Consider the following 19,147-nt stretch of genomic DNA (forward strand, 5'->3'; position numbering starts at 1 on the left):
TACAAAAACCAGCTCTGCAATGTTTTATTTTATATTCAAAATATCAACAAATCAATATTATACATAATCAATCATGATGATCGTTTTGGGTCAGTGGCCTCCATTGCCATTTTATGGGGTTGCAACTCTCTGTTAGTCTAATCCTTAAAATAGAAACAATCGAAATTGGACCATTCGCCATGTGGACCATGTTTCAATTGGTCTACGAGAGCTACATTTTTTGTCCTCAATTTCATCGAATCCAAATAAACAAATTAACGTCAAAATGACATCAAAAAAACTAAATAAATCCGAAATTAAACTTACTCCATTCCGCGTGACTAGCTTTCACCATTCAAAACACAAGTGACAAATATACTTGTTTTTCCCCGTGGCGTGACAGTATCGTGATATTCAGAATAACACCGAGTTCATCAAAGTTATCACGACGGACGAACTCTTCCGGAATCTACACACACGGTGGCAGCCGTCATAACGTTGTATACAATTCACTCCGTTTTCACCGTGAAGTGACATTCGTGATCAGGCCCATTATTACACCAGCAGCTCACATATATATACAAGATACATTTCATGAAAGTGGCAAAAAGTTATGAGGTAATGAGGTAAAAAGAGTTTTGCGATGTTTTGATCTAATTTTTTCAGTTTGGGAGATGATGATTAACTTACCTAAAATAACTGGAAAATTCGAAATTACACTGTCAAGGAAACCTTCATTCTATAGTAAAAAAAGTTCAAGATTTTTTCTTAAAAATTCGATTAGTTCAAAAATTGCTTGTGGGGCAAAGGTTCGCACCAGAGTTTTGCTCTGAAAAAAAAATTATACACCCACATACACCCACAAGAAGAAAACTGATTTGAAGAAATGCAAAATGTAAAAAGGGAGTCTCAAAGCATCGGATTGCGGCAGATCTCGATATTTCTGAATCAGCTCTGAGGAAGAGGCTCATATCAGTGAGTGATTTATGATTTGAATCTTCTGTGTCGACGTCTGGTGGCGACTTTCAATTTGGGTCCCAAACTCGATAGTTTAATCTTAGAGCTCCCGCAGACTGCAGACTTTTGTCGGCCGATAGATCGGTCGGACGACTTAATCAGTATGAAGCGATATGCTAATGCGACCACTACACCGATTCAGTACAGGCCGATAAAAAAGTTTGATGCGCTTCCCGATTGCATTCAAACCATTCGGTCGGTAAACTATTGGCCGTCCGTTTAATCAGTACTGGCTAGCATCGATCTACGCACACACGACGATTGTTTACCAGCCGATAGTTCAATTAGCTCTCGATTCGCTCTCAACTCGCTCTCGATTCGCGCTCAATCCGCTCTCAATTTTGGCATCCAACATACGTGCCGTGCGAATCACTGGGAATGGGATGTACCCAACACAAATCAAACACAGTTGTTCAAGATTAGATCTAGCCGTTGGATTCCACAATTGGAAAAAAAACTATTTGATTTCGCGGTTCAAAGAAACACTGTATTTCGAAACGGGTATAACTAAGTTTAATCAATTCGAGATGTGATCTATCCGATGTTCTATTTGTGACAGACTTGACTGCCACTGCCACTGGTATTTTATACGATACCAATGGTCAGTGGTGAATATAGAACAATTCTCCTATTGGCAACCAGCGAGCGAGCGATCATTGTTGCGAAAGAGAAAGACTGTGTTGTCTTTAGTACAACAGTGTGGATCACCTTAGGGTGACCAACTTGGCATAACTATTTCATTCCTTAACATGCCGCCCGCCTTGAAATCATAGGATTTCAATATTTCATACTAATCTAACTAATTTTATAATCGAAATGATGATGGAGACTGTATCCATTTGACTTCTTCTGATGGTGATTCTGCTTCCTACGTGGACTACGTGTTGTTGAATGGTCGGATGGGGCTGCGACATGCGATGAAGTTTCCTCTTCTGGTTGATGTGGGGATGTGACGATGTTTCCTCTTCTTCTGTTTGATAAACTTCAAATACGATGAGACCGATGGTTTCCAATGTTGACATCTACACAACACTGTCTATGGTGGATGAACATTCCTTGAGCTTTTTGAAATATACAATGAAACAAATACTTAACTGAACGGCGGAGAACTTCCATTAGGAAGTCTCCGCGGTGCCGAAGCACCTACGATGGAAGTGGTTTACACTCTTCTGCTATTGGTGGTGAGCAGTTGTCTCGAACTGGAAGCACACAAATTTTTGAGATGCCTCTCTTGAGCAGACCATCCTTCGTGCGAACGGTCACTACACGGATTATCCCGTCTGATCCAGGAATCGTTTCCGCTATTCTTCCCAGACACCACTTCTGAGGAGGAAGATTATCGTCCTTAACCAGAACCATGGTGCCAACGATGAGATTGTCGCGCTTCTGGGTCCATTTTGTCCGGTTATGCAAATCGGAAAGGTAGTGTGTTTTCCATTTCCGCCAAATCTGTTGTACATAACTTTGCGACTTCTGCCACAAGAATAAGCGATTCTCAGGAATTTCCTGCAAATCTGGTGAGGGAATTGACACAAGAGGTCTTCCCGCTATGAAATGCCCTGGTGTTAAGGCCTCATAGTCGTTGGGGTCGTTGCTGAGTGGCGTTAAAGGACGAGAGTTCAAAATTGCTGCTAACTGCTGTACCACGGTGTGTATCTCGTCATATGTTAAAACTCTGGATCCAATCGTTTTACGAAACTGCGTTTTGAACGATTTTACGGCGGCCTCCCACAGTCCGCCGAAGTTTGGAGATCTTGGTGGGATAAATTTAAACTGGATCCCTTCAGTTTCACAGTCGCGAGTAACAGTATGTTGAAATTGTTGACTGCACAACTGCAGTCGAAGTAGTTCCAGCTCTCGATTGGCTCCAACAAAATTGGTGGCGTTGTCGCAGGTGATGACTGACGGTTTTCCACGTATAGAAACGAACCGCTTAAGGGCTCCGAGGAATGCCTGGGTTGTGAGGTCAGCAACCACCTCCATGTGCACTGCTTTCGTCGTCAGGCAGACGAAGATTGACACGTAGCATTTTATTGATGTGCTACGACGACCAGGATAGCGTATAAAGAAGGGACCACAAAAATCTACCCCTGTCTTGATAAATGCTGCTGCGGGGCTTACACGATCTGCTGGGAGATCTGCCATCAGTTGCTGGTGAACCGTAGGTTTGTTACGGAAACATGATGTGCACTCGAAAACGACTTTGCGAGCGAGACTGCGAACATTCGTCGGCCAATAACGCTCCCGAACCGAGGCGATCAAGAATTGCTGGCCAGCGTGGAAATGCTTACGATGGTAATGTTCCATAATTAGTTTAGTCAATGGATGCTGGTGATGTAAAATCATGGGGTGTTTCCTGTTTTCGGTCACTGGTGCGTTTGCCAGCCGCCCGCCTACGCGTATTATACCGTCGACCAGAATGGGATTCAAAGATGTGATTTTCGATGATTGATTAATCGACCGAGCGTGGGAGAGATCTCTCAATTCAGTCGGGAAACTCTCCCGTTGAGCTAAGCGGATTAAAACTTGCAAGGCATCTTCATGCTCTGTATGCGTCAGCAAACCGATATATCTACTGTTACGTTCCTTCGTTTTTGCGTTCAGGATGAATCGGCGAATCAATGCTATTAATCTGACTAGTTCAGGAAATGAGGATCGTAGAAGAATCAACTCGTTCGTAGATTGATTGTGAGTAGCGAGAGTCGTGGTAGACCTTTCCTCCAAGAGAGCTTCATCTCCTTCTGACATGGTGTCAGTAGATATCGGCCACAAGGATCGATCGAAGCGCAGCCAAAGTGGACCTTCAAACCAAACAGATTGGTATTGTAATTGAGCGGGAATCATTCCGCGTGAGATGATGTCGGCGGGATTATTTTCGCCAGCTACATGATTCCAGCATCCATCCTTCGTGATATGCTGTATCTCCGAAACTCGATTGGCTACGAAGATTTGCCAACGAGACGGAAGCGATGATAACCAGCACTTCACTATCATCGAATCGGTCCAAAAATATGCATGGGACGGGATTTGTATACTTTTGCGAACCTTCTCGTATAAATGGCTCAGCAATAAAGCGGATGATAGTTCTAAACGTGGGATGGTTTGTTTTTTCTTTTTTCGATTGATATCTTCTATTGGCGCAACTTTTGATTTGGCCGTGATGAGACGAACGCTAACTGATCCATCAAGTGAGGTGCAGCGTAAATATAGACACGCACCATACGCTGCTTCTGATGCGTCACAGAAGCCGTGGACTTCCACGTGGCTCGCATCATTGGTAAATCCAATCCATCGAGGAACCTTGAGTGACTCGAGGGCAGTTAAATTTCTGCGGTACGTTAACCAGAACTCCTGATGACTGACGGATAATGGCTCATCCCAATCACCCTTTAGTTTCCACAGCTCTTGTAAAAATATTTTCGCCTGTACCACTACAGGACCGATGAGACCAAGTGGGTCAAAAATGCGAGCTATGTCTCCCAAAACAACTCTCTTGGTGATTGTAGGTTCAGAGCTCCAACGAGGTATGGCGTAATTGAATTTATCGACGGATGGTTCCCAAATAAGCCCTAGGGTTTTCACAGTAGACGATGAATCAATCTCAAAGGTTGAGCGATTATCGCGAAGTTCTGAAGGAACATCATCGATAAGCTCCAAATTGTTAGAGCTCCACTTTCTCAAACTGAATCCGGCAGAGTTGAACATATCGATGAGTTGGCAGACAAGTTGCTTTCCAGTTTTGATGCTGTCTGTACCACTCAGAAGGTCATCTACATAAAAATCCTTCCGAGCCACCTCTGCTGCTACAGGATGTGTGTGTTTTGCATCATTCGCCAACCGTTGAATGCACTTCGTCGCCAGGTATGGTGCGGAGGCTGTGCCATATGTGACTGTCGTCAGCTGGAAGGTGGTTACCGGTTCGTTGGCAGATTGGCAGAGAATGCGCTGGAGTGGCTGATCTGCTGAATTCAACTTCACCATGCGATACATTTTCGCAATATCGGCTATGATAGCGAACCTTCGGAATCGAAATCGTAATACGATGGAGAGTAAATCCTCCTGCACAACTGGTCCAACCATGAGTCCGTCGTTTAGCGAGACTCCTGTTGAAGTGCGACAGGAAGCGTCGAATACGACCCGTAGCTTGGTCGTGGTGCTGTCGGGTTTTATGATAGCATGATGCGGTAAATGGTACAAAGGCTGACTGGAATCTTCTTCAGGCGCTTCTATCATATGTCCCATTGCCAAGTATTCTTCGATGAATTCGGTATATTGAGTCTTCAAATTATTGTCTGCTGCGAAACGCTTTTCGAGACCATGGAACCTCCTCAATGCGATATCATGTGAATCTCCCAACTGCCTGATTATGTGCTCTTTCTTGGGAAGAGTAACGATGTATTTTCCATCAATATCACGAACGGTTGTGCAATCGTAAATCTCCTCGCACATGGTTTCCTCAACAGAAAAGATGCTTGTGCTTTTGCATGATTCTAACTCCCAGAAATTTGTCAGTAATTCGCGTAGTTCGACATTCGAACAAGCATGAGACACCATTTTGCGATTATCCACGCTTTTCTCTGACATGCGACCTGAGACAACCCAACCGAAAACGGTCTTCTGGAGTATGGGACCATTTTCCGATAATTTGATTCTGCCGTTGTCTAAAAGATCATAATAGTGTTCTGCGCCTATTATAATATCGATGGAACCAGGTTTGAAGAACTGAGGGTCCGCCAGAGTGATGTCGTTCGGAAATGATAGTTGATTCACATCAATCGATTGGGTCGGTAGCTTCGACGTGAGTTTTGGAAGAACATGCATCTGCAGACTTTCAGTGTATGGCGAAATGCTGGTGGAACGGGGACCAACAAATGCCTCTACAATTTTAGTAGATCGTACAGTAGAACCTCCTATTCCTGCAACAGACAGGTGACTGACTGCTTCCGTCAGTCTTAGTTTTTGCGAAAGGTTTGTCGTTATAAAGCAATACTCCGAGCAGGAGTCCAATAATGCCCTCGCTAAGTGAGTATTTCCATGTGGATCTGTCACTCGAATCAAGGCAGTAGATAGTAGAACTTGGCGCAAAGGAGTCAGCATGGTTGCTGACAATGCATTAGTGTGCTCGAATGGAATTGGATCTGTGGTGAGTGGCGAGTGATTGTGTAGAAGCGAATTCGTGTTTGTGATGGGAAATGAATTTGTACTGGGTCCAAGAAGTGGTGTACGTGTTGTCTGGTTCTGGGCAAGTGACTGTGTTTGTTGATTGTTCGCTGGTGGTGTTCTATTTTGTGATCGTGCGACCAAAGTACTTTGTTGCGACGATGAGACATTTCTATTCGTTGATTCCATATGCAGTAAGGTGTGATGTTTTTGTCTGCATTGACGACAAACTCCACTTGTACAAGCTCGAACTAGATGTGAGGAAGAGAAACAATTCAAGCATAGCCCATTTCGTTTCACCTTGTCATACCGCTCAGGTATTCTCAAAGCCAGAAACCTTTGACACTTAAATGCTGAGTGCGGACTTTCTCCACAAAACGGACACCGATTCGCTGATTGAATGAACGTATGACTAGTGGCTAATTTCGTTTTCTTGATTTCAATTTGCTGATACTTAGCGGGTGTTATGGATTGTAGTACTGAACAATGTGCTCGAAGGAAAGTCGTCAATTCATCATAACTGGGCACATCCTTTGAGCTGTGATGCGATTCCCAGTGGCGGAGAGTTGTAGGATCGAGTCTAGAGCAAACCATATACACTAAAATTGTACTCCAGTTAGATGGAGCTTCACCAATCTTTTCCAGCATTTGTAAGTTTCGATCGTATTCACTGATCAGATGATTCAATGCTTCGTAATTCTCCCTCTTTATTGGTTCCTCTGCAAATAGTGCGTCTAGATGAGCCTTGACGATAAGCTTCTTGTTTTCGTACCGATTTTGCAGTACTTCCCACGCAACTGTATAATTGACCGCTGACATTTCTATGGAATTTACTTCTTGGAGCGCTTCACCTGTGAGGGATGACCGAAGATACGTAAACTTATCCATTTCGGTAAGCTGTTCGTTCCGATGGATGAGGCTTCTAAACATATCCCGGAACGTTACCCAATCTCGTGTCTTGCCTCCAAAGTTTGGCAGTCGTATTTCTGGAAGTTTGACACGAGATTGCACACACGATTGATCCGACGGTTGTATCTTCGAAGAGGAGGATGATGACGATTGTAAATCGGACTGTAGACTCTGTAGGATTGATTTCATCTCACAGCATGAATCTTCAGCCTGTCGAGATAGTTGGGCACTTTCTTCTTCTCGCTTCTCAGCAAGCGATTCCATCCTTGTAACACGATCTTCAGAACTCTCTTTGGTGTCGATTGATTCTTTCTCATCCGCTTCTTCCGAAAGTATCTCCAATTTCCTTCTCACGGCGTAGAATTTCTTCATGGCTGACTCCAACATTTCCAGTCTAACTTGGATTTGCAACTGATGCTTCTCTGGTTTAAACTTCCGTATAAACTGCTGCACAGCGTCGAATGTGTTCTGGACCTGTCGTTGCTGCTTCTTCAAATCTTTCATCTCATTGCTCATTTTCGTACTTTGGAATAATTCACACAATATTCGAAAGATAATCGGAATAAATGATAATTTTATGAAGTATGATTCAGTAGTTATTTTTTACGTTTCTCGAGAATTGGAATATCAACGATATTGAAAATATGTAGAATCGATTCGAGCGGACTTCAGCGAGGGGAACCGACCAAGCGAACAAACAAGCCGAAAAATGCCAGCAGAAACCAAGACCAACCGTCAATATACGTGAAATCAAGGACCAACAGTTTCCCAAAAAACTATTCGCATGCAATGGAAATTTCTTTGAAGGTTTTATTTAAACTTTATTTCATTTCACTCGAGAGAACGTATATGCCACATGCAAGACGACACCACAGACCAACCATGCACATGCAAAACTACTTCCCTCTGCCAATTCTCCAAAACTGCGTGTCCAGGTCCTCAGGATCTTCTGCTGCTTCGTATCCGGTGATTCGCTGCGACTGTCGAACCCTGCTCACTCTTTCCTGCTATCGTTGCACTATTCGATAAACTTTTATCGGGATGAAAACCACTATTCTTCACTGTTGGCTTCTTTAGTTCACTAGTGTTTCCTATTGATCACTATTGTTCTACCACAATTATCCTTTTCAGGATATCACAATGGTGATGAAAGTCACTATTGTTCTTGCACAATGGCCAGAATTGTGCCAATATGTGCCACTATTGTGAACAACACAATACTATTGTGCACTGAACAATACGATTGTACTCGAAAGTTTTTGTTCACTACTTTTTTCCACTAAACTAATCCAACGGCTAATCTGTCCACCGGTCGAATATCCGGTTCGAAGGACCAAAAATGTTCAAGATTAGATCTAGCCGTTGGATTCCACAATTGGAAAAAAAAACTATTTGATTTCGCGGTTCAAAGAAACACTGTATTTCGAAACGGGTATAACTAAGTTTAATCAATTCGAGATGTGATCTATCCGATGTTCTATTTGTGACTGACTTGACTGCCACTGCCACTGGTATTTTATACGATACCAATGGTCAGTGGTGAATATAGAACAATTCTCCTATTGGCAACCAGCGAGCGAGCGATCATTGTTGCGAAAGAGAAAGACTGTGTTGTCTTTAGTACAACAGTGTGGATCACCTTAGGGTGACCAACTTGGCATAACTATTTCATTCCTTAACAACAGTCTTTCGAGAATTTTCGGCCTACAGTTGGCTAGTGTGCGCACTAGCAACCCAACCCGATCAAACTATCGGCTGAAAAAAAGTCTGCAGTGTGCGGGGACTCTTATTCCGATTAGAAGACACGAAGCCAGTTTTAAAATGTTAAAATTTGAATGAATTTTTTCACACCATGTTGATTTTCAGCCTAAGAGATTGCTGCATTTGCCGGGGATGTATGCGGTGCGATACCACAAGAGTGAGAGACAGGAATTTCAATTACTTGAGACACGTATTCCTGACTCATATTTAACCATTTGTCATTTCCGACATTTTTACTGAGACTTTTCATTATAATATAAAATTGTCTTCAAAAATAATTTATCATGAGATTTCTTCACCGCCTACAAACAAAGTGTTTTTCATTTAAATAGAATATTAATTTAATACACAGAAGTTAATTTCATTCATAATTTCAATTAAGAAACTGAACTGATGTCTTAACACGGAGAGCGAGAGGCGCACAGTGGGGCCGTTCTGAAAAAAGACGGTCAAAAGTCTTTTCTCGTGTTGCCTTACATTTTAGAGCTTGGGTGTCTTCAGAAAAGTTGTTCAGAATGTTGGTTCGGATAATTTGTCGGTTTCATTTAAAATCTTACTAAGTTACAGTAAAAAATTAAAAAAACTAACTTTTTATACTTACGAGATAGTTGAGTTATGTCTTCAGCAACATTGTAGAACTAATCATTTCATAAAACTTTGCTGAAGATACATAATATCTATCTATCAGTTCTTCAGAGATATAACTGTTTTTCTGAGGAGACTATCTCAAAACTAGTTTTTAACTTAAGTTATGCCTAAATCACATTATATTAACTCAACATGTTCAACAAAGTTTTAGATAACATGAAAATACATAACTTTACTGAAGACACTATTAGTGTTAAATGACACCATTGCGATGTACAGTGGTTGCAATGCAAAAATATGTCACTTTTATTCATTAAGTTTTTCAGAAATGTGCACGTTTGTGCATCAATACTCAACGTCATTTTTTTCGTCAGGGTTTGGAGTGTTAGGCAAACTGCTTTTCGAACTCGGGAACTCTCGGGAACGCCTTTTTTCAGAACGGCCCCACTGTGAGGCGGTCTGTTCATTTCAATCTTACAGCATGCCATACAAATGGAACACAAATTTCTGCATTACTCATTACTTATTCCTGCTATAAAATAACATAAAAACGTATTAATCGATTGTGGTTTCATTGGAGTAAGAATTAGAATATAGCATAACTACATGCTTGAAACAAACATACATTTCATGCAGTTGTTGCGTGTTTTTCGGATCTTTTATCGAAGAGAAGAATGCATTACGACCTTCTAGATAATTACCAGATGATAAAAGTTCTGGAATATAAAGTTTTGCATATTTCTAATATTCTTTGTCTCTGTTTTCTTGGTAAACTAAGAATTAATACCTATTTTTAGATGGGACAAAAAAAGATGATATAGGAACTAGGAACTTCCTTTTCTTCTTCTTTTTTTTTCTTGTCGATATTGTTCATTATAAAAAAATCCCCGAAACACGGTGCACGTAAATTCAATAAATGTTTCTATAGTGGTTAGACACACCACCCCCTCTCTAAGGGGAGGTGCTGCTGCCATACAAATGAAACACAAATTTCCACATTACTAGAAAATTAAATAAGCAATTGAAACGAAATTTGGCATATGGAGGTTTTAGGGAGCAATCAATGTTTCTATGGTGGTTAGACACTCAACCCCCCTCTCTAAGGGGGGGTTGTCATACAAATGAAAGACAAATTTCTGCATTACTCGAGAATTAATTAAGCAAATGAAACCAAATTAGGCATATGGAGGTTTTAGGGTGCAATAAATGTTTCTATGGTGGTTAGACACTCCACATCTCTCTTTAAGGGGGAGCTGCCATACAAATGAAAGACAAATTTCTGCATAACTCGAAAACTAGCAAATAGAGCCAAATTTGGCATGCGAAGGTTTTAGGGGACACGAAACGTTTCTATGGTAAATAGACACTCCTCCCCTCTCTCTGAGGGGGAGGGGAGGTGGACCGCCTTACAAATAAGCATACATTTCTGCATAATTTAAGAACTAATCGAGCAAACGGAACAAAATTTGGCATGTGGAGGTTTTAGGGGGCAAGAAACATTTCTAAGGTGGTACAGCACTCCCCCCACATTTGTAAGGGGGGGGGGACTCTTCCATAGAAATGAAACACAAATTTGTGCATAACTCGAGAATTAATCAAGCAAATGTAACCAAATTTGGCATATGGAAGTTTTAGGGAGCAATAAATGTGTTTATGGTGGTTTAACACTCCTTTCCGCATTCTAAAGAGGGGGGGAGGGTGCTGAACAATTTGAGAAGTAATCATGCAAATGGGATCAAACTTAGCATATAGAGGTTTTTGGGATCGATAAACGTTTCTATGGTAGTTCGACACACCTCCCACCTCTCTAAGGGGAGGCTACCATACAAATGAAACACAAATTTCTGCATAACTCGAGAACTAATCATGCAAATTGAACCATATTAGGCATGTGGAGGTTTTAGGGGGTACGAAACGTTTCATTGCCGAAGTCCTCGTGGACTGTCTTGAATTATCCAATACGTTATCACTGACCTGTTCAATAATTTGGATATCCTTCAGGTGATCTGAAAGGACACAGGCTTCGGCTTGCAAAGCCTGCGCCCCACCCCACTATATGTCATCGTGGGGACCATCGTGATTTTGCTGTTTTGCCAAAACTCTGTGTACCGATTTTTGTGCCTTTTCTTGGAGTCTGATAACGTCCATTAATCATTCCACCACGTCCCCCCGAACAAGTGCAAGCCAGATAAATAATCTTTGACGATAGATTTTATAACCAGAACGGAATCGAACCCGAAGCCCCCATCTTGGTAAACAAAAGGCTAACACTATGCCGTAGGGCCACTAGAAGGAGGATAGTGCTACAAGTTGCTGAAACTGAACGAAACTGTTATTACCGATGTCTTCCAAAATCCATTGAATCCATTGAATAATGAGCTATGTGCATTTCCCGTTCTCCTACTTCACGATAATACACGGTTACACACTTAAGGAAACATCGGCTCAGCACGAATGGGAAACTGTTCCTCACCTAGTGTACTCAACAGATATAACACCTCCTGATGATCACTTGTTCAGATCGATGCCGCTTATAACGATAAAAAGAAAAAAATGTCTCCCATAATGTTGGAGAGTTTAGAGAAAAAGGGATGTTTTTTTGTTTTACTGTGATCCTGAGTTGTTTGAGTGAGAAATATGTTAAATATGTTCCCAGAATCGTTTTGCATGTATCATCTATCACGTTTATTGTAACAAGTTTTGAAGTAAATTCCACATATCACTTTTTTTTTGCTAAACACCATTTATGGTAGCACCAGGTCCATGCGATAACGAATTTTTGTTAAGATATCCGGAGTTTTTACTAAATTTAATCCTCTTCTCGCGAATCTCGTTTCCAGCAGATCCTGTTGAGTTCATTCTCAGAATATTTTTAATTCTTGCGTCCGGGTTGACTATTGTATTATTGATGAACGAAGCTAAAGGTGAAACGAGCCTCCGTTTCGGCACATTAGTCACCTGTCCACTTGTGTAGAGCTTCGCAATAGGTTGAAATCTAGGAGAAACCGGTGGATACAGAAGCTGCCCGGGAACTGGTTCTTGGCTGTAAAATCTACTGTTTAGAGACATCTTGTAGTTGTCCTCGTCGGAATACTCGGCTCCTTCGTGCTTAAACGTTGGCAACTGTTGAGCTCGTTCTTCGTTCGGTACTTTTGTTTTGCTAGTTCTTCTCCTGCTGGGAACAAATGGTTTGCGAAACAATCCTCGGTGCACGTAAATTCGTAGTAAATATTCCTCCAGAAATCTTTCCAGTATATCTTCGGCATCTTCGCGCACAATGTCGTTTCTTCGCATCGGTTTTCTCTAATAATGTAGTACAGATGGTGGGCAATCACAGTCCCGATTCCTTTCGAGTGCGTTCGAGTATTTATAAGTTCTTCTCCAAATGTTTCCAGCTGGCTCAACATGAGCTTCTTCTTCGGGATAACTAAAAATCGAAACATTCCATTATGTTGGATTTGTTCCCTCAAATCGCTTATTACCTTTCCGCTTGCAAAACAACGACACCTACAATGATCGGGAGTATATTTTGCCACATTTTGCCCTCAAACACAAACCTTACGCCTCAGTCAAAGATGCAAAACCATCTTCGGTCAATGCTCAACTGTTAATGAATGTCGCGTAAAGGTCCGAGAAAACTAGAAACGTTTACTGCTGTAGGCCACTTCCCCCCTTTACAGCTAGTCCAAACTTTTGGTTTACCGCAAAGCACAACAATAAACGACGGATAAACATGAAACATGTCAGGTGAACCCGTTCTTTAGTTGGGCGGAACAGTTTCCGAAACTGGACAGACTCATGTAAATTGCCCATTACACGTGGGACAATTTGGAATCGATTTTAGGACAGTTCCCACAGTTCCATTTCCCCCCACATTGAAGCTTATTTTGGCGCTACTCTATCAACTAACACTATATGGCGAAAGCAAATCGAATCTTGTTCTGAAGCTGAAAAGCAAGAGGAAGGAAAACCATCGTAAACCTGGAGTGTAAAGGAACATTAAATGTAACTTAAATGTTCAGTTCAGTGAACAGTAATTAAAACATTTACCGCTCGTTTCGGTGTCACGATGAATACGTGAGAATCAGGTTATTCCGTTCTGGTAGTGTTAAAAAGTGGTTCAAATGAGTTGAAATAGTAACAGATGGTGATGGTGATTTTAGCGTACATTGATTATATATTTATATTGCAAACCGGCGTATTGTTTTACAATATATAGTTTGAAATTTGATTATTTTCTATACATTCGTTATCTTCAAGTATGATACTTTCGTGTTTTCTGACGACTTATGTTAAGAGATCACATTTTCAAAAACAGAACATCTTCATGGCTGTATAAAAACCAATTGGTCTAGTCAAAAACATTTTTTTACGCGCTATTTCTTCCGCTTAGTGCGATTTAAAAGTTCTGCGCTCGACACAATGTGAAGAAAAATTTTGCGTTAGGTTGGTGATGCGCGGTGTCCGGTTCCATGTCCTAAACAAAACACTTCAGTCGAAATTCTGAAATTCAATAGGAAACTCAACCCCTACTTCTGAACTTCAAGTTTGGTGGTGCCAAAGGTGTTACGCCCAGAATTCATCTCAATCAGCAGGTGATAAGGGAAGGGGGCCGAATGAGAAACAAAGTTCAATCGAAATGTTGCATTGAACGAGGTATCCCCGAAACGGTTTTTTATTCCTGTTCCCGATGGCAGAATAATTAAAGTAAAAGTATTTTGCCACTTAATTTGATTAGCTCGGAATAGAAATTTCGATTCGCTTTAAACTGAGCGTGAAGAAAATGAGTAAAATAAACTTTCCTCGACTGTCGTCTGCGAAGCTGGATGTCGAGTTAATGGAATATGCTATAATTTGATGAAACTGCGCTGTTAGGTAGCACCAGAATTTGTCTTCGGTGCAGGTTCAAATGAAGTTGACATTTCATCAGAAAATTATAATTGCAGAAAACAATTATAGGTTATGCTAATTCTAAACAAAATGAAGTTTGGCTTAATGAACATCTGATAAGCTTGAATTATGGCTATAGATTAAATTCAGACTACATGATGTTAGAGATGAGCACATCTCATGAAAACATTGAAATCAATAAAAAGGTGAAGCCCACCAAATCGTTTCTCCCCCTGAGTAAATTTGCGATGGTTTAGAACTATTGGTCGTTCGCAAATCCTAATATTTTAACGTAGAGCTACGCCTAACCTTTCGGTACAGGGGTCCATTCCATTGTTTTAGGTGGAAAAAGAGATTTTTAACGTTAATATTAATGGATGGATTTTGATTCCAAATACACAAATTAACAGGAAATATCCTATCTGCTATCTGGCAATCTGGCTTATCTCACTGATCGTATTATGTCGGTGAAAATTGGAGACACTATGGGCCTAATCACGAACGTCACTTCACGGTGAAAACGGAATGATTTGTATGCAAGGTTATATGTGGTTCATTTCGTTTTCACCGTAAAGTGACGTTCGTGATCAGGCCCTATATCTTCTCCTTTTCATGTAACGTCAGGTGTTCCGCAAGGAAGCCACCTCGGTCCATATATTTTTCTATTATATCTTAATGACATTAATTTTCGTCTGAAGTGCCTGAAGCTCTCTTACGCCGACGACTTCAAGTTCATTTTCCACGTAAATACCACTGGAGAAGCGGAGTTGAATATTTTTGCTGAATGGTGCGCAACGAATAGAATGATCTTGAATACATCCAAATGTTCGGTTACTTCGTTTTATCGAAAGCGCACATTGATAAGCTTTGAATAGAGGCTGCACGGTGAAATTTTGAGACGTGTGGACACTATCAAAGACCTTGGAGTTGTGTTAGACTCTAAACCAGGGTTTCTCAAAGTGGTCGATATCGATCCCTTGGAATCGATCTCGGTTTCCCAGGTGTCGACACGAACGAAAACTAATTTTGGGGGTCGACGAGGTCTAAATATCGACCCCTATTAATTAACAAAAGTACTCATTTGAAACTATCAAGATACTGTCCAAACAACTTACGCGAATCAACTTGTTATAAGAAAGACGAATGTTTTTGTAGAATATATTAGGTTGGGGAAAAAGTAATCCATGATTTTCGTAAAATTCAAAGCTTTTAAAAAATTTTGGATTGTCCGATTTGGGTCATATATGTACCGTTTTCTTGTACAGTAGAACCTCGATTATCCGCGAGCGGACGGTCCGCGATGCGGATTATCCACGAAGGCGAGTAGTAATTCTATAGACCTTTCTGAAATTTGTCATTGAGTGGTAACACCCCATTTTACCCCCATTTAACCCTTCATTTCGTTATCCGCGATATCCGTTATACACGATGACCAAGCCTGACTATTCCGCGGATAATCGGGGTTCTACTGTATATGTTATTGCCATTTTAAAGCTGATTTCATAATGTCTCACTCATAGAAGTTTTGGATCTTATAGGCGAAAACTATAGTGATCAATTTTCACAATCTTCTCTTGATTCAAATTTCTTATCACTCAGGAAATTTTGCAATGCGAGAAAAAGGTGGTAATCACTTGGTGCCAGGTTCGGACTAGATTCTATTACATCCCAACCAACCTTCAGAAGTTTCTGGGGAGTCATGATGGAACAAATCACTTCTACTGTTGGCCAATTTTAGCCGTTAAAGACCAATCGCTAGCTTCAAACAGTCCAGTTGTTGATAGCAGTGATCTGAATTGAGTGTTTGACCATACGGAAGTAACTCATAAAAAATGATTCTCTTTAAGTCCCACCAAATACACAGTGAAACCTTCCTGGCCATTAGTCCTGGTTTGGCCACCGTTTGAGTTGCTTCACCACGCTTTGACCATGATCGTTTTCGCACAAAATTGTCGTATGTGACCCATTTTTTCATCCCTAGTCACTATCCGTTTAAGAAATGCGTCGATTTCATTCCGTTTGGCCAAGGCTTTGCAGATGGAAATTTGATACATCGTAATTTTTTGTGCTAATTGATGTGACATCCAAACACCGTACATCTTTGTGAATCCAGCTCTACGCAAATTGTTTAAAACTATTTTTCGATCTTTAGCTCCTGGGCGATGCTACGGTCAATTTAGATTTTTTTCTGTGATTTTATCGACAATTTTGACGACAGACATGCCTGTGCGAGGTGCATCTTTAACATCAAAAATGCCTTAATGTCATCGACAAAATCAAAATTGCAGGTAATTAGATAAATTATCAAAGAAAAACTGTAAAATGTACCGAAATTTCTCTTTGTTGACTTCGGTTGTTAACATCCTGCAACTCACAACAGAATGGAACGAACGAAAAACAGCAAAACGGTTTTTTAGTGTGAAATGTCACCAGGACAACGAGCATAACCTTGAAATTTTTTGATCGATACTATACGAGATATCGAACACTACAGCCATCTACCGAGAAAATAAAGGATTTCTTTTTCCCAACCTAATTTTATTGTCGTACTTTTCAAAAACTTAACAATCCTCATCGACATAAGTTCATAAATTCGTACAAGCTTGGTAAATCGACATGTAAAAAACACATACAGTAGAACCCCGACTATCCGCGAAATAATCGGGCTGGGTCACCGCGGATAACGAAAATCGCGGATAATGCAATATACGACGTGTAAACACGAAATAAGGATATTTCAGCCTGAAAACTATGTTTTATCAATATAGGAATCATTAAACTATCCATCTTTAAGGTCGTGTGCACAAGTGGTCAAATAATATGAAAGCCATGACCAAAACAAAAGAGCAAGCCCTTACGTCACACTGACAAATTTTGGGATGCTCTGTAGAATTACTATGGAACTCGCTTTCGCGGATAATCCGCACAGTGGATCATCCGCTCACGGATAATCGGGTTTCCACTGTATACTCGATTTAATAGGAGGCACTCATGATAAAATTCAAGTCGAAACATGCTCCTTATATTTTACTGTATAACAAGGTCCCAAATTATGAAAATCTTATCTTTCGAATGAACTGATTATCATACCACTTCGTTCAGCTGGCAAAGAGTTATTAACGATCAAAACCTTTCACCTCCGACCTAACCTCTTGTTTCTGAATCTTTGAACTAACACACCAGTACAAAAATGAAAGACGTAATCCGAAGTCAAAATCCATGCGGAAGCAAGCTTTGTACTGTACACTTTTCTTTGTGCATATTGTGAGAACGCTTTGTGAAGCTTTCTCGAAGCTTGTATGATAATACACACATCTATTCATTTAATTCAAGAGATAACAAAGTGATTAGGCGTCGTGCACAAATGACGTAAAGCTGAAAATGCTATGTAACAAAAAGTAACGCAAGACAAACCCCCCTCCCCCTTATGTTACGTAACGCTAATCTTCACACAAAGTGAAAGTCGTTCGTTCAACATAGAAAATTAGATATCTGCCCAGGTCGGAATCAAATTTTCTTACGAATGTTTCTTATATGCAAGTAGTGACATCAGAGGAACTTTCGACAAGTTCATAGAATTTTGAACAAACATAGACGGAAAATTAATGCTGACATTTAATTGGGATTGGGTTGGGATTGGTAGTTTCAACCCATTCGGCGTTAAGCTAAGAGGAACATGGACTCATATAAATTGATGTTGATTTACACTACACCTTGGTTCAATGCAGTAGTTCCTGTCGTTACATTTCATTACTTACAAAAGGCTCTGGGATGTCCTCAAGTGACGAGTAAAACAGTCGCTTAATATCGTACAAATTCCGCTTCTCGATTGGCATAGAAGTCATTGATTAGACGATGTTGATGGTATCCACGTAATCACTGAAAACATATACACTGTAGTAAAAATACATTGCTTTATTGAGGTGCAATGGAAATTTATTCAGTTACCTTGTAAATACCTTCATTATGATACATTTCAAGTAAACACCAAAATGTAATGACAGTAATGAATTAAAAGGTAGCATAAGGCTGAACTGGGGAACTGTCAATGCTTGAGAAGGGCACATAAAGTTACTATATAATTAATGCTGAGGATATGGACAGAACAGGTTTTTGTTCGTTATAAACAATTTAATCGAGTACGGTTTTATTTAAATTTAAACAATTTGATGGTCCAACAGATGGTCCTAAAAGTTATTGTTTTGTTCGCGCCCAGTTCAATAGCTTCTATTTCTACATCTTCAACACCTATGTAGATATCTTCCGATGCCTTTCTAAATCTCCAATGTCTGGTCCTGGAACTTCAGATTTGATGTATTCTTGGCATATATTACACAAAAAAGTAAGATAAAGTCTTCTGCTGTCCGAATTTATCTGAGTGAATTCAGGTGTTTCAGTTTGTTTTGTTTAATTTAACAATCAATAGCAAAAACTAGTTCAAAAAACAGTAAAATAGGATTTCGGTCGTAGTTGAATCTCTTTAGGTTATGTTTAACGACTGATTTCAGTGAGAGCGGTCGAATTAAGTATTTTTGTTTCGAGCTTTAATATTTCCTGAACTGATTTGATCCCTTCTTATCGCTTCGAAATGTGCATTTTCAATCTGTGCGAACTGGCCATTTATCTGGAGTCACCCAATGCGCGACAACTGCCGCCACAACTTACCTCAAGAACGCTGCCTTCGCAAATGATGACTTCATTCGGTTATTGTCACCCACCACACGAACGATGTGTAGCAACGAAGTGGACTGGTTGGGAACCGAACGGAAAACCGACGGTTGAGGGGTGAGTGGATGGTGTGTCGTTACTCTCACATCATTATGATGCATGTTGAGTAATTATA

The 19,147-nt window shown here is 40.5% G+C and overlaps 2 protein-coding genes across 2 annotated transcripts; both read right to left on the minus strand.

The window, feature by feature from the left end:
• Positions 1-2,139: 2,139 nt before the first annotated feature.
• On the minus strand, positions 2,140-7,581 carry LOC129773699 (uncharacterized). Its single transcript, XM_055777343.1, has one exon. It carries the CDS (start codon positions 7,579-7,581, stop codon positions 2,140-2,142), a length of 5,442 nt encoding a protein of 1,813 aa, XP_055633318.1.
• A 4,566-nt stretch (positions 7,582-12,147) lies between these two features.
• LOC129773700 (uncharacterized) lies at positions 12,148-13,007 on the minus strand. Its single transcript, XM_055777344.1, has 2 exons — positions 12,897-13,007; positions 12,148-12,841 (listed from the first exon to the last, which is right to left on the minus strand). Exon 2 carries the CDS (start codon positions 12,706-12,708, stop codon positions 12,148-12,150), a length of 561 nt encoding a protein of 186 aa, XP_055633319.1. The 5' UTR covers positions 12,709-12,841; positions 12,897-13,007.
• Between the last annotated feature and the right edge of the window lie 6,140 nt (positions 13,008-19,147).

Source organism: Toxorhynchites rutilus, chromosome 3 (genome assembly GCF_029784135.1).
Source record: "Toxorhynchites rutilus septentrionalis strain SRP chromosome 3, ASM2978413v1, whole genome shotgun sequence".
NCBI lineage: Eukaryota > Metazoa > Arthropoda > Insecta > Diptera > Culicidae > Toxorhynchites > Toxorhynchites rutilus.